The sequence below is a fragment of the Malus domestica genome, chromosome 11, assembly GCF_042453785.1.
Source record: "Malus domestica chromosome 11, GDT2T_hap1".
Classification (NCBI taxonomy): Eukaryota; Viridiplantae; Streptophyta; class Magnoliopsida; order Rosales; family Rosaceae; genus Malus; species Malus domestica.
The window spans coordinates 9,403,435-9,429,807 of NC_091671.1; the positions used below are offsets into that span (position 1 = coordinate 9,403,435).

General features: G+C 37.5%; 3 protein-coding genes across 8 annotated transcripts; all 3 read right to left on the reverse strand.

Moving 5' to 3' along the window:
• Positions 1-1,713: 1,713 nt before the first annotated feature.
• On the reverse strand, positions 1,714-3,089 carry LOC103447706 (metallothionein-like protein type 2). The gene is made up of 3 exons (XM_008386892.4): positions 2,477-3,089; positions 2,273-2,350; positions 1,714-2,041 (listed from the first exon to the last, which is right to left on the reverse strand). Exons 1-3 carry the CDS (start codon positions 2,527-2,529, stop codon positions 1,948-1,950), a joined length of 225 nt encoding a protein of 74 aa, XP_008385114.1. The 5' UTR covers positions 2,530-3,089; the 3' UTR covers positions 1,714-1,947.
• A 3,393-nt stretch (positions 3,090-6,482) lies between these two features.
• Positions 6,483-10,075, reverse strand: LOC103447708 (probable GTP-binding protein OBGM, mitochondrial). 4 transcript variants are annotated; one of them, XM_070807716.1, is made up of 7 exons: positions 9,850-10,075; positions 8,827-9,058; positions 8,593-8,701; positions 8,333-8,415; positions 8,191-8,253; positions 7,005-8,074; positions 6,483-6,542 (listed from the first exon to the last, which is right to left on the reverse strand). In XM_070807716.1, exons 2-6 carry the CDS (start codon positions 8,959-8,961, stop codon positions 7,007-7,009), a joined length of 1,458 nt encoding a protein of 485 aa, XP_070663817.1. In that variant the 5' UTR covers positions 8,962-9,058; positions 9,850-10,075; the 3' UTR covers positions 6,483-6,542; positions 7,005-7,006. The 4 variants fall into 4 exon arrangements, with proteins under 4 accessions (XP_070663817.1, XP_070663818.1, XP_008385116.1 ...); XM_070807717.1 differs by having other exon boundaries at positions 6,483-6,621; positions 9,852-9,988; XM_008386894.4 differs by lacking the exon at positions 6,483-6,542 and having other exon boundaries at positions 6,725-8,074.
• Positions 10,076-10,655: 580 nt separating this feature from the next.
• LOC103447709 (protein TRM32) lies at positions 10,656-14,892 on the reverse strand. Of its 3 annotated transcripts, none has more exons than XM_017335403.3 (5): positions 14,536-14,892; positions 13,674-13,927; positions 13,298-13,386; positions 11,713-13,177; positions 10,656-11,514 (listed from the first exon to the last, which is right to left on the reverse strand). In XM_017335403.3, exons 2-5 carry the CDS (start codon positions 13,825-13,827, stop codon positions 10,835-10,837), a joined length of 2,388 nt encoding a protein of 795 aa, XP_017190892.1. In that variant the 5' UTR covers positions 13,828-13,927; positions 14,536-14,892; the 3' UTR covers positions 10,656-10,834. The 3 variants fall into 3 exon arrangements, with proteins under 3 accessions (XP_017190892.1, XP_008385121.1, XP_070663816.1); XM_008386899.4 differs by having other exon boundaries at positions 14,506-14,760; XM_070807715.1 differs by lacking the exon at positions 14,536-14,892 and adding an exon at positions 14,085-14,187.
• Between the last annotated feature and the right edge of the window lie 11,481 nt (positions 14,893-26,373).

Consider the following 26,373-nt stretch of genomic DNA (forward strand, 5'->3'; position numbering starts at 1 on the left):
AAAAGGAATGTGAGTTTATCCTCACAATGGGCTAGCAATAATGTAATTCAAATTCGCCTTTGGCGAGAATCGAATCTAAGACCTCTCACTTACAAGTAAAGAGGAATATCAATACATCATACTACTAAGTGGCACCAGAGTTATTGATTTTAGTTTGGAAAAACTTCAGTAAGTGATTCTATGAATCCGTTTGATAATTTTTGGTTTTTAATTTTTAATCTTGGTGGTTGGGAGTTAGGGAGAGAAAGAAAAGAGTGGCGGAGAGAGGAGAAATAAAGGACAATTTGATTAAAAATAAAATCTTAAAAGTGAAAATAACTTAAAATAATTTTTAATTTTCATTTTGTGTTTCTTTTCTTGTGTTCTTATACATTTCTTGGACGTATCTTTTACCATCTTTTTTTCACTCATAGCTAACAAAAAAAATAAAATCTGAAAAACTAAAAACAAAAAAAAAATGAAATGGTTATGAAACAAATCCCAAGACTTCATGACTTATTTTTTTGGGGAGTTTTAACGAAACACTTCCGGTACTATTCACTTTTAACGAAAAATGACATTTTTACCTTTTCTGATACTATTCATTTACACATTTATTTGTCTTTTTTCATTAAAACTAAAGTTTGTAAAGAATTTTCGTTAGTGTTTCTTTATTTATTTTTTGTTAGAAAACAAATATGAATGGATATTGAACCATGAAGCTCTTCTCAAGTCAACTAACATAGTCCTTGTTGAATCATGACTTGTATAAATAATATTCCATAGATATATCAGTCCTTGATTCCTGGGATAGATCACGACCAAAACATCCATGAATAATTGACAAAGTGGTCATTTTCTGTGGGTAAATTTCTAAGAGCAAGACAATGTAATTTTTGTGTGCGTGGATAAATTAAACAATTGTCAGTTGTAAATAACGCTAATGTCCCAACTTTTCTTTTGGTTAATTGTCCTAAGTTTTGTTCATGGCATCTTATTAAGAAGGAATGCAGCCTACTGCTTAACAGACAAATCAAACATACACGTCAAAGTGAAGAAAGAAACACATTTGAAATGTTCTTGTCTGGGTCCCTTAATTAATTAGTGTCGAACAGTTTCTTACAGAAAAATAAAAATGGTGGCCCTTTGGAATCTAGCCCTCCATGATCTCGTAAAGTTTATACACTCTAGCCTATAAAGGGTTTCAAATAGTGCATATGTTACAACTTCATCACTAAAAAAAACTACCACGTCTGATGTAATGATAGAGATAGACGTATGAATGTATACAATCGGCCATGCCTAAGAATTTCTTATCATAATTTTAGAGGTGTTAATTAGCTGATGATCCAGTTGTTATCCTCTTGAGGATGAAGCTTATTCAGATTTTAGAAAATTAAACTAAGACTAACAAAGTTAAGCAAACAAAAGAGTTGCCACCTTTATCTGATCAATTTATACCACAATATAATTGCGTTTCTTTTGTAAGTGGTTGAAGACCTGGTCCAATTACCGTCGCATTGAACAAAATAAAAAGATATGGATCGCGATCAACAATACTTGTGCGGGTGTCATGCATGCATACTGAGTACTTTGTGCTTTAATAAATTAATGGATAATACTGATATATTGGAGGTCTCAGCTGTTCATACTAAGTATTAACTACGTATAGTTTGATCTCTCATTTGCAAACCCCAAAAAATCATCAGTGTGATGACCTCAAACAAAAAAAAAAACACCAGAACAAACACTTTTAATTAAGAGTAACATACAACGGTAGCCATGCACAAAGCAAATCCCAAGCCCAGCTAGTTTAGGAGATCATGGATTTGCAGGTAAAATGGCAATCTTATTTTACAGTAAGTTCTAAAACCCAACTGAACAATTCAACTTTCACAGTCCTTTTCTTATTTATATAGACCCCATGCAGGACAGCTCTTCATGACTTTTGACCTCGGCTTGCTTTGATCATTTGTTGCAGCCGCATGAGCTGCAGCTGCAGTTTGAGCCACACTTGCAGTCATTCTCTGCTCCATAGTTCATCTCAGACCCCTCAGAGAACCTGCAATAATAATAAAAATAATCAGCCTTATTCAATTAATCAATCTATTTTCAGCATACAATTCATAAAATTAAAGCAATGGTTGAAGAGTTTATCAAAGAGCAGTATGGACAAATAGAACTAGAGGGACACTAAGTAAACAACATGGAGTACATGCCGCATAATTCTAAACTATTATAAAAAATGTGTATCCGGTTTTATTCTAGGTATATTTCTCTTGTAAAAACTTACGTCTTCACTGGTGCAACCCCAGCAATGATGGTAGTGGAAGTGGTCTCTGAGTAACCCAAGTCAGCGTGCATCCCACATCTACATATATAAAATGATATTATTGGAAAATACAAACAAAGTAATTAATTCCTAATTAAGGCTATTAGGAATAATAGAGAATGATGATCAATCATATATACGGTTAGGGTTACACTGTTACAGTACTTGCAGCCACTGCCGCACTTGCAGTCACTACCACAGCTACAATTGCTAGACATGTTCTTCAAAAGTTGGTATAAGGACAACGGAGAAGATTGTTTTAGTGCTGGGAATTGAATTAACTCAAAGCCTGGGATGAGTTTTCTTGTGAGGGTCTCAACCGCTATTTATAGTAGTGCAGGTGAAGGTGTACACGCCGATCAAATGTAGATATCTATGCTGATAATAAAGTTTATTGACATTACATTGTTAAGTCACCGTGAATTTCTTGATCACCAAATGACCAAGAGAATATTTGTATTATATTATAAGTACATACTTCTATTTAATTATATTTTTATATGAATTCTTTAATATGAAACTCTAATTCCTCGTAACAAGTAACAATATATAGCATAATAACAATCAGTCTCTATGTGTATGCATCAGGTGACTTCTTTTCTTATGAACCAGAGTTATCGATTTTAGTTGGCCAAAACGTATTTTGATGAAGCCAAGTTGTTGGATAAAAAAAAATGTAAAAAATAAAAAAGATGAAACCAAGTTATCCTAAATGATTAGATTCCATGGCTTAAAATTTTGTTGGAAAACAAAAAGGAGCTGAAACTCCCCTCAAGTCATTGGGGCAAGGCTACAATACTCTCGAAATTAAATACTCCGCCACTTAAAGCTCTTAGTTAATCATCAATTTCTATGATAGATGGACCAAACTTACATGAATTGCCAAAGTGGTCATTTTCTGTATGTAAATTTCTAGAAGCAAAATAATGTTAATTTTTTTATTTTGGCCACTATTAGTTGAATAAAATAAAATGTACACATCAAAGTGACATATTTGAAATGTTCTCTCTTCTGGGTCCCTTAATTAATCTGTATCAAATATTTTTCACATAGACAAATAAACTTGGTGGCCCCTCGGAAATTGGGAATCCAAACCACCATGGATTTAATTGTTATTTTATACTCTAATATCTAGGATGGTCGACGATCGATGCTATCAAGGACAGTCTAAAGGGACTTCAAATCATTTTATATGATGCAATTTTGTCACAAAACCTTCCAACCAATCAAATTAAAGTTGATAACGTGTTGCGGCAAGTTGTCTCACCAAATTATTGGCGCGATTTGGCTATTTTATTGTTACCAAGAAGTGTTTTTTTGTTTTTGTTTTTTAAGTGAGAAATATGTTGATTGTTTTTTTTTAACATAATAATACTCTTAACACATCACTATTTATGAATCATCACTTAAGTTAAACATGTAAAAAATTCATATTATAAGACCCATAAACACATGTAAACTTTGGACTAAAGATGCAAAATCTGACAACGATATCCTAATAAAAATATGAGCGTCTAACTCAAAATCAATTGACAATAAACAGTATATCCAAGCCAAATCCATGCTGTTTTCCGTAAAGCCTACTTTTTTCCATTCTCGTTTCCTCTCTTTCACAACGCTCGAAGTCTTCTCACCTGCAGTTCCAGTGGGATGTGCTATTTAGAAATCCAATTAGAAAAATAAACATGTACTTGTGTGGATAGATTCTGCTCCTAATTACGTGTATCATTGTTAAATTTATGAGTTTGGACATAGTAGGGAGTCGGGACGGAATAACGCTTAAAGGACTCAATTAGGTGTCGAAGGTTAGGGTTGTAAACGAGCCAACACCAAATATTACCGTGCTCAACCTTGACTTGTCCGGTTTATAAGATTGTAAACGAACCAAGTCAAACTAAATACCACTGCACCGCACTGAAGCTTAACTTGTCCAATTTTTTTCGAACTCGAGCTAGGTTCTTTGGCTTGCTTCCCATACGATCCAAGCTCGAGTGAGTTCAAAAAATTCGCCGCTTAACAACAGAATACATAAAATTTAAAATTAAAAAAAAAAAAAAAAAAAAAAAAACAGGAATCACAAACATAAATTCCTTTTTCTTTTTATATGGATGGACCTGATCGAAGGCTCACGGTTGCGATTTCTTTAATCGTCGTCTTTAAAGAAAAAAATCAAATTGAAGATATTCAACCTAAACATTATCCTTCCTTCCAACTAAACTTCTTGTATAGATTCTAGCTCAAGTTATCTCATAAAAAAGTATGAGTAGCTCACGAGCTTTGCAAGCTGAACATACTCATATCCTATTAGGCCTGATTTGGCTTGTTTCTTTCATGAGCCAAATCTGATGCAAACTCGAGCTGTTTCGAGCCAATTTCTTTGTCCATCTTCAGGAGAAAAAGACACCCCCATTCCTTCATTGCTCCATTTTTGTTTTGTGTGTTTGATTTACTTTCTTGTAGTTTAGATCCCCTCGCATGTGCTGTGGAGTAGAAACAGGAAAAGATGTTGCGAGAAGGAGACTGCCTCCCTCCAATTATTGATCTTCCAGTACAAAGGGTGGGGCTTGAAGGGCTTCTATCCCCTTATTGTGGAGCCAGCTGCTATAATTTTGACTCCCAAAAGTGAGATGATGATATTCTCTTCAATTCTCTTCACCTCAGATGTCCTTTTCATCTTTTTATGATCAAAGGTTCTCCATTTGCCTTTTCTTCTCTTTTCTTTGAGAAAAATAAAAAAAGAAAGAAAGAAAGTTCTCATATGTTATTCTAACTCGCTATATCTTATGATATGGAATATCAAATATTAAACTTGGTAGTATAGAATTGTCACTTTTATGGCGTGAAGACAACCTCTCCAATTATGAAAAACACCACATATGGACTCTCGAAATTGTAGAAAAACTTACATGAAATAGATTCACTATCAGGTAGCGTTCCAATCAAATAATGCATTACCATGAGAGGGAAAAAAAAAAACTTATATGGCAATCCTTGAAGGAAAGCCATATTGACGGTGAACCCGATGGATGAATGGTTGAAAAGGAAAGAATAAACTGCCGTATACCCTCCCGCACAATCACGTGAATGCCAATTTCTCTCATGAACTATTTTTTCAACCAATTTACCTCATGAACTATGTTAAAGTGGCCAATTTCTCCTTTGATTTATTCAATTCAAAAGCTAACAAAAAAATTAAATAAGAGAGAGAACATGGGTACCGTTTGGTACATGGGATGAGACGGAACGGAGTAGAACGAGGCATTCCGTCCCACGTTTGGTGCGCCTAAAACAGGTGGAACGCGTTGTTCCACGAGACGAGTTTTGGGTGAATTTTCGTTCCATCTCACCCCCCTGGAACAACTCGTTCCACATCCGTGGAACACAAAATTATAACCTCTCCGTCTCTTTCTTCCTCCTTGTTTCCATCCGAAAGCATCTTTGCTCCCTCTCTGTTCCGTTCCATCCTGTCCCATTCCATCCCGTCCCGTCTGTATACCAAACAATACCATGGTGAATGGAAATCATTTCCATCGTTAAAACGTGAAAGGATTCCATTAGTCAATGCACTACTCAATGAGGTGCAATAATCAAAACCATCTAATTTTTTTATCTTTGTTTAAATATTTTTTTTTCTTCACAAAAATCATTGAAATCTAAAATCGTTTGACCATTTGATTATCATCATGAGCATACGGTTCTTTTAGAGAGACATTGTGTTCATTTCCTCTTATATTCTTGTTTGATGACTAAGTGATTTGAGATCTCTTGAACCGAAGGCTTTAATTTCAACTTTAGCGATAGAATATGAGACAGAGACTCGAAAGCCAAAAAGTCCATCCGATAGCAGAAGCCGATGGTCATGGGTACCCATTTCTTGCAGAGATTTGATGGCAGCGATTATGTGATCCAAATTTTAAGACCATTTTGCATGCAATTGCCTCCTTTTATGACCCCAATCAACATCTAGATTTGGAGAAATCTTCCAGCGTGACGTGGTCTTACCAATCTACATCCTAGGTTGATGATATATCAATCACGTCGTTCATCCATACTGTAATCCATAAATTAGTAACAAGATTGAGGTGTGACCGACGCACCAAAGAATTTCTCCTGCATTTCGCGTCATGACCTATTTGCTAATTTGTGTGTGGAGGAAGCCAGGCCCAAGGACTGATAGAATTCAAATAGCCACCTCTTTCAAAGTTGATTGCTTTTCAATGGTTTTCAAGCTCTGCATAATGTGTCAGCCTGAGTTTGGTACCGCTATAGAAGTTACATCATGTGATCAACTCAAACATACTGAATTCGATCTGATAAAAAAGAAAACGGAAAATGAAAATCAGGGGATGAGTCTGACCACCACTAACCCGTAAACCCTAAACCCTAACACAACGCGTCTGAGTTCAGACCACCGAAGAAAAATCAACTGTTCATATTTGAAATTTTGTTTTCGGTTACAATATATGCATAGGTATGTATACTGAAACTAAACAAATAGTGATTTTTCTCAATACATGTTAATTTTTGAACGGTTGATCAAACCAGACACGAAATGATTGTCCTACAGAAGTTCTTCTAAACGGAGTATGATTCTAGTGTGCAAAACTTATTATGGATACTGCAAAACAAAGTAAATCTAATACTGAAACTCGGCAACCAACAAATCATTTTTTGTTGAAGAAGTATCACTAACCTTTAATCAACCGTGATTTTATCTAAAACGAGTCTGTCTGATGTTTCACCATTCACAAGCTTCTTAAGAGCCAGTTTTACCTCTGGCACTCCTTCCTCCAGAACAGCACAGACGGGGAATATAGAAACATCTTGCACCCGTCTTTTCAATTCTTCATACACTTCTTCAGCACCGTCCTCATCTATTTTATTTGCCACTATCAAGGACGGTCGATTAGATAAACCCTCTAGATGATGCTCGAGCTCTAAAACTAAATCCCGAAGTTGTTCCCAAGGTGGCGTTCCAATTCTACCATCCAATCCAGAAGCCAAGTCTACCACATAAGCAAGAACTTTTGTGCGTTCTATGTGTCGCAGGAATGCATGTCCAAGTCCACGATTCTCATGGGCACCCTTTATGAGTCCAGGAACATCAGCAACTGTGAGCGAGAAGTCCTCAAAGTTTAGATTCCCCAAATTGGGTCTAAGAGTTGTGAAGGCATAATGTCCCACTGCAGGTTTTGCCCTCGATATAGCTCCTAACAAAGTGCTTTTACCAGCATTTGGCATTCCGACTAGGCTCACATCAGCAATGCTCTTCAGCTCTAGTATAAGAACAGCTTCAGAACCAGGCAAACCCACACGAAGGGACGACTCCTCATCATCAAACACTTTCACAGAGGACACATTGCCCATACCACCTTCCCCTCCACAAGCAATAATTACTCGTTGACCTTGTACGGTTAATTCAGCAACATTGTACTGAATTTGATCTTTTTCCTCTGTCTCATCTTCTGAGCAACTCTCAGAAGAAGAAGATGACAATTGAGAATCAGTTGATCCCATTTGGGTAGTTCCCTTCATGCCAGCTGATTCCTCAACAATTCTGTCAGGTTGAGAGGATGAGCTGTCACTATCCTCTGCCGTAGTTAGGCCAGTAAGCGTAGACTGCTGATCGGATTCTGTTACATCACCAATAGGAGTACCTGGAATTTCCCATGGATCCAAATCTTTAGGAATTTGTCTTTCAGCAACACAAGGAGTTTCACCCTTCAGAAGATGAATCACGGTACCAATGGGCACTTGGGCAATCTACGAAAGTAAAGATTTTGACAGTAAATTTCAACTTTCTAATTTGAGTACCTAGCATACGAAAAACTACACGATACAATCATGCAGGCAACGAGAATTGCTAAACACAAATAAACCTTATCTGCTCCTCTGGTGCCAATTTTATTCTTTGAGGATCCATGTCCCCCTCTCTGAGCAATCTGCAGAACAACATTACTTAAACTCAATTTTATCAACAGTGGTACTTGTTGAGAAAGAAGAAAGATAAGAGTTACATACAAGGTGAGGTTGCAAACCGCTGAAGTCCCAACAAGTTGGAGAACATTCCAAAAAAACATCACCACCTCTTCCACCATTCCCACCTACATTAGCTCCAAAGGTTAGAAGGAAATTGCAGAAATGCCACAAAACAGAAATTCTCATAATTTCCAAAGAGAAAAATCTTTGAATTATTGATGTAGCTTGAATTGAATTAAATATATAACATGCTGCTCAATCAAAAGATGAATATAGACATTGAACTACAATAGAGAACCTACCATCAGGTCTGCCGCGGCGATCATGTCGACTGCGGCGAGTGCTGGTGCAACCACTGCCACCACCACCCCCTTTAGCATAAAGCCTAAACCTGTCTACCATTCTCCTTTCCTACAAAGAAAGAATGAACAATCCCAAATATTCGAAGATACATTGGTTTAGAAAAGAACTATCAATAAAAATAAAAAAAGGCAAGCGTAAGGACTGATGAAAGAGAGAAGTGGATAACTAGCAACCTGCAGAGGAGCAAGCTTTGTTCTTTTGTGAGGAGCATCTGAGTATGAACAAGAAAACAAAGAAATCCATGGAGACTTGGAAGAATGCCTCAACGTCTTTATGTACTGAAGTGATTTTGGAAGGTGCCCCCACATCTGTCTTCGTATTCTTATCCCTCAAAACTCTTCTTATGCCTTAATGTAAACCTATCACAAACCACCTATCACCTTGCCAACATGTGAAGCTAGAGACCTAGAAAAAGAAAACGGCATACGATGGTAACAGTGAGAAAGATGCTCCCCTTATATTCTTTCATTGCGTTCAATCCATTCAGATGGGTCTTCAAACAGAGAAACAAACATTAACACATCTATCAGAGGAAATTTGTCAAAAAATGTACCACCTCGACCTCACTCCTTTTCTTCTTATCTTTTATATTCAAATTACATAGGTGCAACTGATGCGTGAGCACTCCGATTACACACAATTAATCAAATCCTTTAATCCGATAGCGTTCCAACAAACAAGCTTGGTTAATGCACTAGCCTTGATTCCCGAATTGAAATACTTATATGCATTACTGCGATTGCATTCACCAGAATCCTCACCAAACTTCAAACTTATCACGTGTTTTCATCCGAATAGCTGACGAAAGGCCACCCTTTATGCATCTATGCGATCCACAAATTCTTACTACTTAAAACTACAAGCAGCAAAAAGCTGTATAGTAATAGAGATACAAGAAATGAAACACTATGGAGAAAAATGTCCTATAAATTACCGGCATGTAGCGAAATTCGAATAAAGATGAACAATTTACATATTGCAACCAAATTAACAGGACTTAAGTTTAACCCACAATTCTTAAACCCCATGAGCACTAGGGTTTAAGGAAAATAATCTGAAAACCCAAAAGAAACAGAATAAAAAAAATGTTAGCAAAAAAAGAGAACCCACAAAAATGTGCTCATTGGATATAGAAACCAATCATCAAACATTACCAATGGAATTAGAGAGGAGAAAAATCGGGGAGAATTACTCACACGGTTCTGCGTCGCTGTTGGATTAGGGATTGGAGGAGGTTTGAAGCTTTGTAACTTGCGACTTACCGGAGAGAGAAAGTGAGCAGAGATGAAGGTTTGAAATTGAAGGACTTGCAAACGAGAACGAGAGGAAATTAAGAAGGTTGCAGAAATGAGGGAGAGCACAGCTGCACAAGAGCAAGAAGCAGAGCCTGCAAATGGTGTGGTTTTTGTGGGCTGGGAATATGATTGATGGGCCTATGATTTAGCCCACTAAATATAGATCCAACGTTATTCATTGTGAACATACGTTTTAGATTTTAGTTTCAAGGAAATTTTCTCCTGCACAAGTTTTTTCACGAGTAAACGGTTGAGATATAGTAAATATCAACCGTTATCTTTTGTCATTTAGAGCTAATAAGCAAAGCTTCTGTCCCGCACATGTTTTTTCACGAGTAAACGATTGAGATTTAATCTCAACCGTTATCTTTTGTCCTTTAGGACAGGTAAGCAAAGCTTTCTAGTTTTCGTACGGAGTTGACACTCCAGAAATGCCATTTTGCAGTCATTTAGTTTTATCGAAATAAATTAATGCGAAACTAGAAAAAAAAAATTAAGGAGGAAGGAGCATAACGAAATTTCTTGAGTGTTAATAATAATTCTCTTCAATATTTAGAATTGGGTCAAATTAGAATTTTAGACTCTTTAGTTTGAGTAAAGTTTTGCTAATATTTTGTAACTTCAATTGTCGAGATTTATCCTTTGTAGTTTTTTTTTTTTTTTGTGGGACTCACCTGTATTAGAGAAGTTGTCAGCAATGTAATCAGTAAATGTAACGTGATCCGTATAATAAATATAGAGCAAGCTATCATACTCCATTTTGTCAGAAGTTCTTATGAGAGCTACAAATTTTTACACACAAATCTTTTGCAATTGCTGAAACTAAATACGTACAAAAATTTATGTACAAGGCTAGCTAGCAGCTTGTGATTTGGCTTCAACAATATTAAGCACAAATTACTTCATCTAATAGTCCATCAAAGATCAAATCCTCGAGTTCAAGTGCCACACACTCAGTTTCCCATTGAAGGTTCATCCAACGATCGCCCTTCGCCAAATCTCGAGCCACAACATCATCCAGTGATTGATCCATCTCCGGCCTCAAGCTCAGGTACGAGCTAACTCTTGTCCAGACATCGTCAAGAAGACGTTGCCCCTTCGGCATTGGACGAATGCTGCCACTGAAGGACAAGGCCCTTGGGAAGTAGGTGTATGACCTCTCATAGACCTCTAGGAGGGTCTCATTAACTAAATCAAATAGAAGCCGGTGATCACTATCGCCAGATGTAACTTGATCTTCGTAGGATTCGGGTTTATGCTGAAAGCAATCCTCCAATTCCATGAACATCGTGGGATCCAGAGGCTGGTCTAGTGAGTACCATGCTCCGAGCTGCTCGTGACCAATGAAGCCTGAGAGCTCAAGAACATATCTCACGTAACTGAATTCGGAATCAGGATCATCCACTTTGTCCAGTACAAAGCGCGAGGAGTGAGTGATTGAACTCTTATGTTCAATTTCAGTGCTTATAGAGGATTCCGGTAACGAATCTATGATGTGCCTGCCTTGTAGGTCAAGAGAAGAATTCGGCTCATTCGCATGGGAACTTCCGGGATTTAACTCTGAACCTGATACATATTGCAAAAACAATTGAATCAAATCATACGTAGCACGAAAAAAATGCATTAGAACTTGATCATTCAGAGATAAATTCAGTTGTTTAACATCGTAAAACATGCAATATTCGATTCAATGATTGAAACTTCAGCAAATATTTTAAGACTTGCACACATAAATGCGCAATTACAAGGGGTATTGTGATTTACCTTCTGAGATTGACAACCTTGCATTGCTGGTTATATAGTCTGGGGGATCAAGATTAGAACTTTCCATCGGCTGTGCTTGCTCGCTTTCACGACTCATCGCAATAACCATCTCTTGCTCCTGGTGAGCTGTGCTTTCTCCTACTAATGGCACGACTGCATGCTCATCACTGTCCTTTATGTCAGCAATATGTGCACTGTCGTCACTTTCTAAAATAGCATCGAGTTGTTCAGACTTATCGGTATTTTGTTCCGCAGCTTTTGTAACCGGCATCCCTAAACGAAAAGCATCTTTAACCAATGCCCCGTTTAAGATGGAAGAAAAAGAGTCAAGATCAGGCAGTGACAGATTCCTTCTGGTGGTTTTCTGAGCATTCCCAGTTGAAGGAACTTTTTCTTCACTTTTCAACTTTAAGCTCTTCGAGTGATGCAAGTTTCTCTGATCACTGCTGTAGCTGCTCTCATACAACTGAGTATATCTACTAAGCGACTCATCTAGAGAGGAGGTTCTTCTTACACGATGACGTCTTTGCCGCCCAAGATTATCATCTAAACCATGAACCTTGTTTCCCTCTTGTGTCGTAGTTAACTCCAGCGTTTCAAGCACTTCTTTGCCATCACGTCCAGAAGGGTCTTTCCAGAAAAGAGACTCAATGGAATTGCCATAATTTTCCTTCTTGCTCTCTTGTAGCGCATGCATTAGCTTCTGCGTTATATGTCTGAAACGATTTATGACCAATTGATTCCATCCTTGGTGACTAACTTCCTCAGGCAATCCCAAAGAAGAAAAGCTTGTTTCTTGTTGCATGGTACTGCCTACACTGTTATTACCCGCCATGTAATGCTTGGACTTCATAGAATCGTCTTCCTGAGTTTCGGATGTCATTGACTTCGGTGTCTGAGTAGTGGCAAGCAATTTTTCTCCTTTTGGGAAGGACCAAACTTCATTCTGCTTGTGTTTGAGTGTGCTAGGCCTCCTATTTCTCGCTCGAGAGGAATCAGTGAAGGGGAATGACCTTGATTTTGTTAATCTGACTTTGTTCTTGGAATTTTTCAGGCCTGGAAACTGGTTTGTACTAATTTCTGGATCTTGTAGGATTTTTAAGAAAAACTCCTTGTTTACTTTGAATAACTCCAAAATGTCAACATGATCATTAACTGTGTCACTGGAAACGTCCTTGAGAGGAAGTTCCCGTTTCATTGTATTCTTCGACATCTTCAAGTGCGATGAATCCTGCAATCCTCTAGGACTAGTGATACTGCCGTTTCTTGTTGTATCCAAACAATTTTCCGAAGGCTCTGCATCATGTACGACACTAGTCCTTCGCAACCATGACTGTACAGGGCAGCTTAAAATCCGTCTTTTGGGGCTTTCTTCCCTTGGTTTGTCTTTTGCACTTGATGCTTTCTTGCGAGATTTACAAGACCTTTTCTTTGCTGTGCTAGTTTCTGTACTCTGCTGTTTGACCTAGTACAATTACATTAAGATACAGTCAGCTTATGCTTCATTGCATGCAAGAGTAGTACTTCTGTGTTCTGTCGTGCGCTTCTGAATTCGGTATTTAATCAAAGAATGACATGAACTTACCAACAGAGGTTCAGCTTCCGCAACTACCAACTCTGGCCTTTTACCAATTTCACGGTTCTCCGAAGTTGCTTTTCGACTTCCATAATTGCCTGCAAGAAAGAGATTTATCGCGCTTAGCTCGTATAAGTCAATAATTGAAATTCGAACATAAACAACCATGTGTGCGGAAAGAGGACGATTTGCTAGTGAAAACCTCACTGCACAAATCGAACGTTCGCTAGTTTTAAGCAAAAATAGTCTGCTTATATAGCACCAAAACAACCAAATCTAGAAATCGCACTACTTAATTCACATGAGTTCTTGTTTGTCACTAGAAAAACAAGCATCACACATGAACATAGGAGAACATGTGATAGGGTGAACTGAGATATCTTACGTCTGACTCGCTTTCCTCCGGCCCGCTTTCTGTGGGGCAGAATCTTCTTGACATTACTCCAATGATGGTAATCAAGGATGTTCAATAGGCTCCACATGCAGCCTGGACGGTTGCCCCCAACACTCGAGTCCAGGCGTTCCAACTGCTTTCCCATTTTTCAGCTCAAGGGGAAGCAAATAATCCTCAGAAATTCGATATCGAGTTGATTATTGATCTCAAGATTCTCAACTATTTGGACCACTCCCTTGTAAAACCTGAAAAAAGATGGAAGAAAAAACCACCATATAAGCCACGTATACATCTAAAGGCCGGTTTGATAACCATTTCGATTTTATATTTTAGCTTCATTTTTCTCCATAGCATAAACAACAAAACAAAGAATAAAAACTAAAAACGAAACGGTTTTCAAACCGGGGTTTTTTAAGTGTTTGATCTTCAAGAACGTAAACTTCAGATGAAAATTCAGGGAGAACTGACTTCAGATGAAAATTCAGGGAGAACTGATATCAAACGGAATCTGAACAACATGGAAGGCATGTTTTCATACAGCTATTCAGATAATCTCAGAGCCTCTATTCAAAATTCAAAGGCGGGAGCAAACACCCAGTTCCATTTTCCATGCAGCAAAACAAAAAAGCTTGCAACTTTACCAAAGTTGATCAATTGATGTACTTTTGAGGTCCAAAAAACTTGAACCGAAAGCCGAAAAAAAGAAAAGAAGAACAACTTCAAGTAATTAATGTTTGAACTAAACAACGCTTAGTATTTAAGATGGGAATTAAGCAAACTAAAACAACGCTTAGAATTTAATACGGGAATTAAGCAAACGAACCTTAAAAGTAATAGAAGCAGATGTGCGAACCTTGTGAGAAGCTTGGAACAGTTTGCAAATCTATGGTGGGCTTTGAATAAGCTTGGAATATATGTTGGTTTGTGTGTGGCGTATACGTTAAGAAAAACAAGAGTAGAAGAAGGTGGTTAGTCTTCCAGTAAAGAGACGACCCGGGAAAGAGAAAGAGGAATAGGTAACCTAAGCTGTAATTACCCGCCAACAATCTCAGAACCATGGTCCTCTCTCTCTCTCTCTAGTCTAAATTATCAACCATATATATTTATTCTATTTTTATTTTTTATTTGAATAATAGTGGGATTCGAACTTTGATGCAGCACAAGCGTGCATTGTTCTAACCAATTTGAACAGCTCTGTATGATTCATCAACTATATCGTATACAAATTTATTTTGGTATTTTTTTATTACTGATTTATTGGATCAATTAGAGAATTTAGGTGATGTGTGAGTAGGTGTACTGATGTCAATACTGCAGTTGATGTTGGTTGAAATGTTGTTCAAAAGAAATAACAACATAGATAAATGATATTCAATTACGTTGTCATTAGACTTGAGAGAATATTCAATCTGAGACAATAATATTGATCAACATGCTTACATTTGAACAGTTAAGACTGTTGAGAGTATCTCACATTAGAGATGGAAGTCTTGCATAAAGTGCTCACGAAATCTTAGGTTTCACCACACTTCACCAATTGGTTTTGCCGTTCGAAGTTTAAATTCTAGTATGATATCAGATCATGTTATTTACGTATCATACTCTCTTTCAAACATTTATTTTGCAATAAACTCTAATTGTACGATGGAAAAACATTCCTAATGTTTGCAAAGCAAAGACAAAAAGGATTGGCAATGATATCAAAGGCCAAACAACATCAAAACACATCTTCAACTCTGCCTTAAAAAGAAGAAAGGGGAGACATAGATCAAGTTTAAAAACATTGAAAGTTCAAAGCCTACATGAGTAAAGTTTTTCACTTGGCTTAATGAATAATTAAAGTAATTTTTGTATGACACTTGCAATTTTTTGGCTCGTTCAAAGTCGTTGTAGGTCCTAGTACCCCAAGTTGCCCTTGAATATTTCAATATTCTATGCATCCGGTAGGCTGGAAAGGGACTTGCAACAGCCAGTCAAAAGGATCCTTCATCACTTGGATAAGCATAAATAAAAAAACGTTTTTAATTATGTGTTTGCAAATATTTTGAATGAAATTTGTTAGTTGCGCTTTAAAAATATTACCATGTAATTTTATGAAATTATCAAAAGAAAATAAAGCACTTTTGTGTTACGACTTAATAGTTCACACTGAAAAAATAACATAATCTTGGAATGTTTTAAGATAGCTTTAAGCACCCTTGTCTTATAAGCCATTTTTCAGGAGCAAATTTTACCACGCAACTGATTCTGAGCGAGTGAGACCTCCTCAAAGAAAGGAAGGAGCTACCATCAGTGGCGAAGCCAGAAATTGTTGAGGGGAGGGGCGACATTTAAAAGGTTTAAGATCCTAAAAAATGTGGACATCCATTCAAGGTCCAAGTCTTGGGTTGGCAAGAAGATTATGTGAACTACCCTGAATATTCGTAGGAGAATTTGCACTGACCAAAATATTCGAAATTTTCGAAAGAGTATTTGAACTACATTATTATGTGGAGGAGGATTTAAGCATCCTTTCTTGTTGTATCATGTCATTACATAACTATATAACGAGTAAAGTTCTAAGACGTAAGTGTTGGATGAGTGGTGGACGTGACCCAACGCTTAGGTGAGGATCTAGATGAACTAGGTTGTACGTATAAATAAGTGTTTATTTATTATATAGTGATAATATCTAAAAATATTGATTAAAAAACACATAATATATAAAAATATTGACAATTTTATTTGTTATTTGTTGAATTTGATATAAGACATAAAAATTCAAAGCATTACGAGTTCATAATACAACAAAATATTTTTGAAGCTAGTATGAATTTATAGTTAATTTTAACATAAATAAGATTGGCAAATACGTAGTTTGAAAACTATGTGGGCAAACTAATTAGACAATAACTAAAAAACAAATATAAAAAAAGTACATGTAAATATCAAGTTAGGTGGTGCAAATTGGTTGGACAATAGTTAAAATTTGGTGAATTTTACAAGAACACGTGGGATGGGATGGGAGAGAGAGAGTCTCTTCTTCCTCCCTCGTTTTCTTCATTGGAACCTGAACTCCATTTCAGAAACTGCAAATTACAGGTCCCCCTTCCTTCTTTCTTTGGCCTTGGGTATTTTGAAAAAAATAAACAGCTCGCGCGCAGCCTGCGCTACGCAGCATAAGGGAAACCCAGAAAGCCAGAGCACCAGACGGAATTTCATCACTTTCGACGGGATCAGAGAGGCAGAACCACCACTCCTGGGCTTGATTTCCGGCGAGAGGAGGGGCGACCGCCCCTCCTTGCCCTTATGTAGCTTCGCCCATGGCTACCATCGGACTAATGTCAATAAAATAGGCCAACGAGAAAAATTACAACAAAAAACAATATGTCAAACTGATTTATCGGTAGTAAATGACTCTTTATATTCAAACACCCAAATATTTTCAAACAAAAATCACGGCAGCGTACGTATTCGTGTATGATTTGCACTTGCTATTTGGTTTTCTAGAAATTCTGAAAGTTGACTTGATTCAATCATCCATGCATGAAATTATCTCTGTGGGATTAGAACTGAATTAGGTCAACAGAAATATGGATGTGGACCTTGCCCTTGACTTCAACTCCGTGGCTGAATATTCGTCTGATCACTTCAATAACACGTGTGAATCCTAGAAATTAACAATCTCATTAGGTAGTCTAATTAAAAAACTTAAGAATAATTAATTAGATAGTCTAATTAAGGTGTCAACTTTGAACTGCGTCAGTGTCAACCAAAGAAAAAAAAGAAAGAAAAACTTATAGGGGCTTGGCCCAATTCTGCTCTAGCGGTTCAGTGGTTTTAGAACTTACAGGCCGGTCCTAATTTTATAATTTGAATCATTGTTCAAAGATAGTTTTTTGCTTGGGCAGGCCGGGTTTGATTTCTTTCGATTCGGTTTTTTTTAAGAGCGAAAATTAAACCAAAATTATTACTCAATTTAATTTGGTTTGATTTTCTTTAGTATAGTTCGGTTAGGATTAATTTTGGTTTCATATTTATTCCTAAATAATTAAAAAAAAACTGGAAATTGGCTTTGCCCATAAAATAAAAATAAAAAAGTGGAACGAGATTAAGAAACTGGCAGACCTTAGAGCATTTTCAATGAAAAACCTTATTTAAGGACTTCCACCACTAACTTTGAAGACTTATTTAGGGACTTAAAGAAAATAGTCAGGTCCCTAAAAAATATTATCTGCATCAGGAGGTCCTTGTAGTATAATCCTTAAATATAGAGACTAAAATATCAACAACAAAAATCATTGTTCACGTAGTTGGAGTATTGTGGCCGTTGTTAAAAATAAACTCTACTGTTGGAAGAGAAAAACCAAAAAGAGAAGCTGTTGTGCAACATCCCCATAAAGAGAAGGCATTCCCACAAGGATTGGGTTGTTTCTCACTCAAAATCAACAGTGGGTCCGCTCTTTGAGTCCCTATATACAGTCCTTACATTTGATGATTTCTTTGAGTTATCTAGCGAGTCCTTATATGTTGAAATCCTTTGAAGACTTCTATTTCAACCCATTAGAAGCTTTTTGTCTTTATATTTAAGAACTCTACGTAGTTAGGAACTCCATTTAGGGTCCACATTAGAGATGCTCTTAAACCACGTCTGTAGGCTTACTTTAACTTCTAGCCTTACCTTAACGTCAACCATCTATGGGGTATAATCAAACAATCACCATCTGGAATTTGAGGAGTTGTATGCTTACGACGGAGTTGTTTGCTGTCACTGGTTAGGAAATTTCAATCGATGAGAGTTTCCGTAACTAAGACAGATAAGGAGGGGGTGGTACTCCTTTTATTTCTTTCATGATTTTTTACGCTGAGTTTTATCCTATAAAGCTTCTGATGTGGCCACTTTTAAGCTCTAAAAAATTCAGGCCATGTTGGGGGAAATTTGGCATCATTTGGCAACCTTATTAGCAGCTGTAAGATTCATCATATCATATGCAAGCTTTTGCTTTTTTTATTTTTATTTTGGTTTTTTAACCAAAATGAGCCATGAGATTGACATAACTTTTTACTTTAGTTCCTAAGATTTGAAATCTATAAAAGTTGTCATTGAGTTTATCCATCACCAATCATTTTTGTTATTCCATGAAGATTCTGTTAAATAAAGACCAAAATAACAAAAATAACTAAATTTAATAAACAATGGAGAAAAGTGATTTGACAAACATTGTGATTATTTTTGTTATTTTATCTTTATTTAATGAAATTTTTTTACATAAGTACTAAAATGATTGATAATTAACAAACTCAAAAACCATTTTTATTGATTTTAAATTTCAAAGATCAAAATAAGGAATTATACTAATCTCAAAAATTATTTTAACTAAAAAATCTAAATACTTTATGCATGAAGCAACAAAAAAAAAGCAGGTAGGTCAGTAGCACAGCCTCTTTTGTCACTCTTTAAGTATAATTTTAATTTGTTCCTCCTGAATCCTGCAGATGTTGGGTCAAGTCCCCCGCTTCTCCTGTTGCTCTAACTCCCATAACAAATGATTGATGTATAAAAAAAGCGCATTGTCCCTCCTTTTCAACCAATATTTCTTTGCATTCAAATTAATAAAAAGGAAAAAAATGATTTTGAATCTTAAGTAAATCTCAGTTTATTACCCTTATATTTCGTGTTTTTCAATATTTAATACATCAAGTTTTTTTGTCCTAGAGTCATACTTAAAGTGTTAATTGAGAGAGGTAGAAGACAGTTTTTTTTTTTTGAACCCCTTCTTAAAAAATAAAAAAAAAATTCCACGTTGACCCTTAATGACACGTGGCGCCCAGTCATTGTCCACATATGCACAACGTCATCAGTTAATTGCAGAATTAATAGTTTGACTAACAGATGTATGAGACTGTCTCAAAATTAACACTTTAGGTATGACTTTGGGATGAAAAAAATTTGATATAATAAATGTTGAAAACCACCACGAAAGATGAGGGTAGTTGACACACCCCGACCGAGATCAATGCATGCTGGCCGTCACGTGAGAGTGACGTAGCCATGTGCACAGTGCGGAAGCAATAAAGATAAGAAATATATGAATAGTTAAAAAAACCAAATTACTAGAGTGCATTACTAAACATAAATTGATAGGAGTTAGTTACAACATTGAACACTCCTAATCAGAGCATAAAGTCTAGGTGCAGTCCAGTAGGACAAGTACTAGTTATACAGTACCAGGAATGTCCTACTATTATTTGGATAAGTCAGAACTGCTGACGTCTTCAAGCCACCAACAACAAACTTACTTAAAACCTGGAGGTGCGCAAAACAGAAAACGTGAGTGGGTAAAAACAAATGTTTTACAAAATCATTTCATTTATCAATATACTAACCCCTTACTGTAAAACATGTATAATTTTTCCCAGAATCAGAATATAAGCATATACATAATTAGATATGAAATATATCAACTCAATTCATGCTTCACATAATCATATTCATAGGTATGCCATGCCAAAATATAACAAAGTAAACAATCCAGGTAAGAATGATTTCGTAGAAATATGCTATGTTAGCCGGAATCCCTTAGGTAGTCTGTACGGCTGAATTCATAGCTCAAAAGTCACTGTAGCCAGAGTCACTACAATGACCTATACGGCAATATATTGCACATAAGTCGGAACCACTAAGAAGGGTCTGTACGACAAGATTGGGTGTAATATAATTATGTTCAATTCTATTCTCTCATAATAGCCGGGCGATAAATCGCTAGTCACCTACGAGTCGGAACCATAAAAGGTATGTACAACAAGACTGTGCACTTAAGCTGGATCCAATTTGAGCATATAGTGCGGGAGGTGACGTAAATAAACAGGCTGTACTTTATATCTCTGGTTAAATCACATCAACCTAGGTGCAGTTTTATGAGCTCAACAGTATTCAATCACATATCACATCATCGATGATTCACATAACCAAACGTTACTTACCTGTGCCTTCACAGCACCACATATATATATATATATATATATATATATATATATATATATGCAACCATGAATGCATATTCAAAATATAAAAGCATTTGGTATTTTATTTCAAAGCATACTTTCTTTAAAATGCATTTCTGGGAAATATATCAAGTATATAAATATATACTGAAAACAAAAGCCCACTCACTGGTATGTCGAAGGGTCGTAGCCCCCGATTCGCTCGTGGATACGCTCGTCCTCGGGATAAGTCTCACCTATATGCGAATTAACTATAAAAACGTTATTTTAAAGCACATAAGCAAAATTAGCTAATAACTTCTCATACATTGCTCAAAATGGGTATATGCATATACCACAGTGACCTATACAACCTCACGAACATCGTGATATTTTTAGAAAAAAATTTGGACCTCCCACACGTCGCCACGCGCTGGCGACGTGCACACGCCACCACGAGCACGGAATCCTAACGGATTCCCTAACTGCTGTTAGGAATATTCCTTTAAAACCCAACGGAAATCGCCCAAATTAACTGACGTCGTTAGAATATTCCGTCTTCGTCCCCGGCGAGTCACCAGTCGCCGGAAAACTGGGTAAAACTTTAAACTCACTATTCTCACTCGTTTCTCAACCATTTTTCATGAAATTTAAACCAAATGAAAGCTTAGAGTGAGAAGAATGGCGTTATACCTATTTGGAGCTTCAAATCTTACAAAATCACGTCAGGAAAGCTTCGAAATTCCGACCAAACCTGTAACTCTTCGTTTTCCGCGATCCTGAAGTCCAAATTCTTCAAATGAACTACCCCGATACTCATAAGGACCTCATTAAGCTTCCTATGAGCTTAGAATTCCCTGAAAACAACATATTTACGTGTGCATGAGCAGTGCACAATTCGAGGGTTAGGTTTCACGGGGTTTTCGAAGGTTTCAGGTTCTAAAACTTGTACCAATGGACTCCTGAGGTCACAAGGAACACGAAATTGCTTACCTTGGTTTCGATCTGCAAGGTTTGAGATGGTTCCTGGATTTCCCGTACGGAAATGCCGAGAGGAAGAGAGAGAGAAGTCCACGGGAGAGAGAGAGAAGGTATGAGTGTGGTCCAAAAGCCACCAATCAAAAACCAATAATTCTCTTACTTCCAATTGGGTCCAACAACTTAGGGAAAAATAATAAATGGGTCCAAATCCAACCTAAATCACACAATACACTTTAACATCCAAGGGTAAAATTGTCATCGAAAATAATCTTCCGGGACGGGCTGTGACAGTAGTAAACTGAGATTTACCCTTGAATGGTTGTTGTATATCGATTTTACAATTTACAACAAGTTTTCCTACTATAAATTATAAATTTGAAATTTATAATTAAACAATTTTAATTGCAGCAATGATCCTTAAATATTTACTCCATCCTCACTTTAGTCCCTTAATTCTATTTTTAAATTTTACAAGTCTCAAATGTTATCTCATGTCTCAGTTAGATTTTAGGTCGTTAGATTGTTTCATTTTCTGTTTGATATTTATAACAACATTTTTAGACTTGTTTTTTCCTTTCATGTTTTGTCATACATTTTGAGTTTTTCAATGTTGCACGTTGTCTTATTCGAATGTGTTTTTTTTATATATAAGATGAGTGCTTAATTGGAGATTAACGATAGAGGAAGATGAAACATAGGGTTTCTTCTTTTTTCTTCTTTTTTTTGTTTTTTGTTTTTTTGTTATTAGAAAAGATTAGGGTTTGTAGGGTGTAGAGAGGAATATTATCTTAAGTTTCAAGCAATGTCCTCTTTGTCTTTTAATTACACAATCACAAATTTAAAAAAAAAAAAACTATGCGTAATGAATAAAATTTAGATGGGTAATGGTGTCTAAATAGAAAAACTCGAGATCTTCTCAAATAAATCCTCACACTTGACACTTGGCCCTCACAAATTTGTGTAGTTAGAGACTATATACTTATAATAAAAGCCGCTAAACACCACACCCAAATCCTCACAAATTAAGTAACTAATTTGAGAAATATATGACTGTAATAGTGGAAAATTAAAAGATACAGATCAATATAACATTACAAATATGTTTAGAAGTACAATTAGAAGCGAAACGGACGCTTTAAAAAATTACAAATAAAGCATTTGTAAGAAAACTGAAAGTGCTTATGAAATCAAATCAATTTTTCAGCAATTTATATATACTTTTTGTTGATGCACAAAACCGGAGGTCTTGGAACAACGTAAATCCAACCGTGAATCTGCATGTAATGTAAATAACGCAAGATATATCGTGGTTCACCCCAAGGTTTGGGCTACGTCCACACTGAATATGTATTTATCTGAGGGAGAGAGAGAGAGAGGAGGAGCTCTGTAATGTGAGAGCTTTGAGAGGGGTGAGAGGCTTTTTTCTCGTTTGTGAGGGTGAGGAGGCCCTTTTATAGAATAAGGGCTCCTCCCCTAATTACATATTTGCCCCTTCCTTTATTACATAATTACATTTAAGTCCCCTGAGTATTTATACGAGGTCTAAATACGAGGCCCTAAATATGGTATAAACAGTAGTCCCCCAAGTCTTCAGTCAAGAGAGTCTTTTGGCTGGAGACTTGAAATTCAGTCCATGTGTGGGCCGAAGTAACTAGATGTTGTCTTGAACTGATGCTCGATATGAGGCAGTGCTCAATCTGAAATGACGCTCAACTAGAAGTAGCACACGCTGCGAGGCTGCGAGGCTCGTGGCTTATGTTGCCTTAGTTGGCTCGGCTTGCAGCGTTTGAAGGTGAGGGAGTCCCTTTTATAGAATAAGGGCTCACTCCTCAATACATGAATGATGGGCTAGAGTTGATGCTCTCTAATAATGGTGAGGGAGTCCCTTTTATAGGATAAGGGCTCGCTCCTCAATACATGAATAATGGGCTAGAGTTGATGCTCTCTGATGATGGCGAGGGAGTCCCTTTTATAAAACAAGGGCTCATTCCTCAATATATAAATAATGGGCTAGAGTCTCCCAAGTATTTTTCATGAGGCCCAATATATGGTACATACTGTAGTCCCCCAAGTCTTCAGTCAATAGAGTCTGTTGGCTGGAGACTTCAAATTGAATCCATGTATGGGCCGAAGTGGTGGTTGTTCGGGGGCAATATTTGTATATCTTGCACTGAAGCTTTGTAGTTGAAGTTTTGCAAGTGAAGCTTTGGAGCTAGAGCTCTGAATGAAGTTTTGGAAGCTAGAGCTTTATGTAAATGAAGCTTTTGAAGCTATAACTCTGTAAATGAAGCTTTTGAAGCTAGAGCTTTTGTAAATGACGCTTTTGAAGCTAGAGCTCTGTAAATGAAGCTTTTGAAGCTGATTGACATGAGTGATGCTCATGGATGTTTATGTTGATTGACATGAGTGATGCTCATGGATGTTGTCATGAGTGATGCTCATGAATGTTAACATGAGTGATGCTCATGAATGATGGTCATGAACGTTTATGTATGATTGTCATGAGTGATGCTCATGAATATGATTGTCATGAGTGATGCTCATGAATGTTTATGTATGAATTACATGAGTAATGCTCATGTATAATTTGGAGTACTGGGCGTACTTTTGATCACCTGGTTGGTGGCATGAATGGCTAGTTTCCAAATTAGAGTACGGTTTGTACATCTCATCACCTGGTTGGTGGCAATAGCGGCGGGTTGCCGAATAATTTTGGAGTACTGGGCGTACTTTTGGTCACCTGGTTGGTGGTAATAGCGGCGAGTTGCCGAATAATTGTAGAGTACTGGGCGTACTTTTGGTCACCTGGTTGGTGGTAATAGCGGCGAGTTGCCGAATAATTGTAGAGTACTGGGCGTACTTTTGATCACTTGGTTGGTGGTAATAACGGCGGGTTGCCGAATAATTGCGGAGTACTGGGCGTACTTTTGATGACCTGGTTGGTGCTATTTTGAGCTTATAGGCCTTTGCTCTCCACAACATGTCAACCCATTATTTTGGGCTTTTTTTTTTTTTTTTTTTTTTACCCTCTGATGGGGTTTATACATATTACCCTCTGATGAGGTTTATACAGATGTCTCCAAAAGATAATAAATTACATCATTAAAAAATCCTGTTGTAGAAGGTGTGTATGGCAGATGGTTGGATAATAAGATGGTATCTGCACAATTGAAGGTTGGGTAGTGGAATGGCAGATGGCTGCGAAGCTTTTGTTTTTACTTTTTATTTTCCTTTATGCTTTTCCTTTCTGCATGGTCCACGAGTCCCTCACAATTATCTCTGGTCTTCCGCAATTATACCTGTCCACCCATGTTCTTTGGCCTTTGGAGACCATCTGACCTTAAGCTTTTAATTACCTTTTTTTTTTTTTTGCTTTTCTCTAGAATGACAGCTGCTTGGACAGACACCACCCATTTGCTTTTCTTTATCTCTCCACTCCTTCTCTGTCTTTGATCCGTAAGGCCAAGTGCTGTGTAATGCTGGCTCCTGCGCTGTCTCCATTCATTCTTTGTTCTTGACAGCAACTTTAGTCCCGTCACTGAGAATGAGCTTTCTTGCAGATGTTTCTAAAATCTCTCTACCAGGCGGTTTCTCTCATTCATAAAAAAACAATGGGATCCAGCGCATAAAACAATAGTATTCGCACAAGCTTGCTCTATTTTCAACATCATCATTCTTGCTAGTTATGGATGCAATGAAATGCCCACAAGCTTCTTAGCTGTTTCCCATGTCCGAGTTGACTGCGAGACTAAAAGAGTTGACAGCGGAGGGAGAGAGAGAGTTCAGACTTCAGAGGCTCTGGTTCTTTCTCCTCCCGTCTATCCAGCAAGTTGACTTGGTGAATAACAACCTGACAGGTGTCGAGATCCCGAAGCGCAATGGCGGTGGAGAGCTCGTCGCCCTTGATTTGGGTTTTAACAGAATCGAAGGTTTCGTGCCAGTACATTTGGGGAGCACTATTCTCACAAATCTGCAACAATATATCGCAACTGATATCTCCTTCTGCCGCTGCGACCCCGCCTCTATGATCTCCACCTGCACCGGAATTCTGCCTTCTTCTACCAACGCCGTGCAGGCCTCCGATACCGATACGGGGACGCTCAGCGCGTACGCTGACTTGTTCACCATGTTCGAATCGAAGTCCGTCATCGATTCCACTAGCAGCTTCCTGATTCCCGATTGCATGGCTCCTAATCTTGTTCTGTTTGACTGAACAGATCGAGTACAGATCCGTCGACGTGTCCTTCTTCCCGAACGTGAAGGTGCCACGGACCTAAGGATAGAGACGATCACATCCTTGTTCTCTAATCTTGCGCTTCAGAAGATGCCACGGACCTAAGGATTGAGTTGATTGCATCTGCGTCGGAGGCCGCGTCGACTTGGTCCGAGTCAGACTCGTTATCGGGAAAACCAGCGGCGGACGACTCGTCGTCTTGGAGGAAGTGGTGGACGAGCTCGGAGAGGCAGAGGGCGTCGGGATTGGTCTGTTTGCAGAGCTTGAGGGAGAGGGAGTCGGGATCTGTCAGTTTTGTGGTTGCCGGGTCGAACCTTTGGCCCTCCACCTCCGACCACAATGATATAATTGCCATAGCAGAGGACTTTGAAGAGGAGTTTGGTGGTTGCAGCAAAACTCATGGTTTCGAATTGATGTGGCATAGTTTCGTACAGAAATTGTATTCCTTATACGATTCGTGCAGGAACACCTTCCTCGCGATGCTCTTGCAGATCAAAGTGGCCTGATCGAACA

What these genes read in the sequence shown, in the direction of transcription:
- LOC103447708 (XM_070807716.1), bottom strand. Translation starts at nt 8,961, where the DNA reads ATGTGGGGGCACCTTCCAAAATCACTTCAGTACATAAAGACGTTGAGG. An exon ending in GCGGTTTGCAACCTCACCTT is followed by an intron (nt 8,254 to 8,332) that starts GTATGTAACTCT and finishes GTTGTTCTGCAG; the next exon opens with ATTGCTCAGAGAGGGGGACA. An exon ending in GCACCAGAGGAGCAGATAAG is followed by an intron (nt 8,075 to 8,190) that starts GTTTATTTGTGT and finishes TTACTTTCGTAG; the next exon opens with ATTGCCCAAGTGCCCATTGG.
- LOC103447706 (XM_008386892.4), bottom strand. Translation starts at nt 2,529, where the DNA reads ATGTCTAGCAATTGTAGCTGTGGTAGTGACTGCAAGTGCGGCAGTGGC. An exon ending in AAGTGCGGCAGTGGCTGCAA is followed by an intron (nt 2,351 to 2,476) that starts GTACTGTAACAG and finishes TTATATATGTAG; the next exon opens with ATGTGGGATGCACGCTGACT. An exon ending in GGGGTTGCACCAGTGAAGAC is followed by an intron (nt 2,042 to 2,272) that starts GTAAGTTTTTAC and finishes TTATTATTGCAG; the next exon opens with GTTCTCTGAGGGGTCTGAGA.
- LOC103447709 (XM_017335403.3), bottom strand. Translation starts at nt 13,827, where the DNA reads ATGGGAAAGCAGTTGGAACGCCTGGACTCGAGTGTTGGGGGCAACCGT. An exon ending in CGGAAGCTGAACCTCTGTTG is followed by an intron (nt 13,178 to 13,297) that starts GTAAGTTCATGT and finishes TAATTGTACTAG; the next exon opens with GTCAAACAGCAGAGTACAGA. An exon ending in AAGGTTGTCAATCTCAGAAG is followed by an intron (nt 11,515 to 11,712) that starts GTAAATCACAAT and finishes AATATGTATCAG; the next exon opens with GTTCAGAGTTAAATCCCGGA.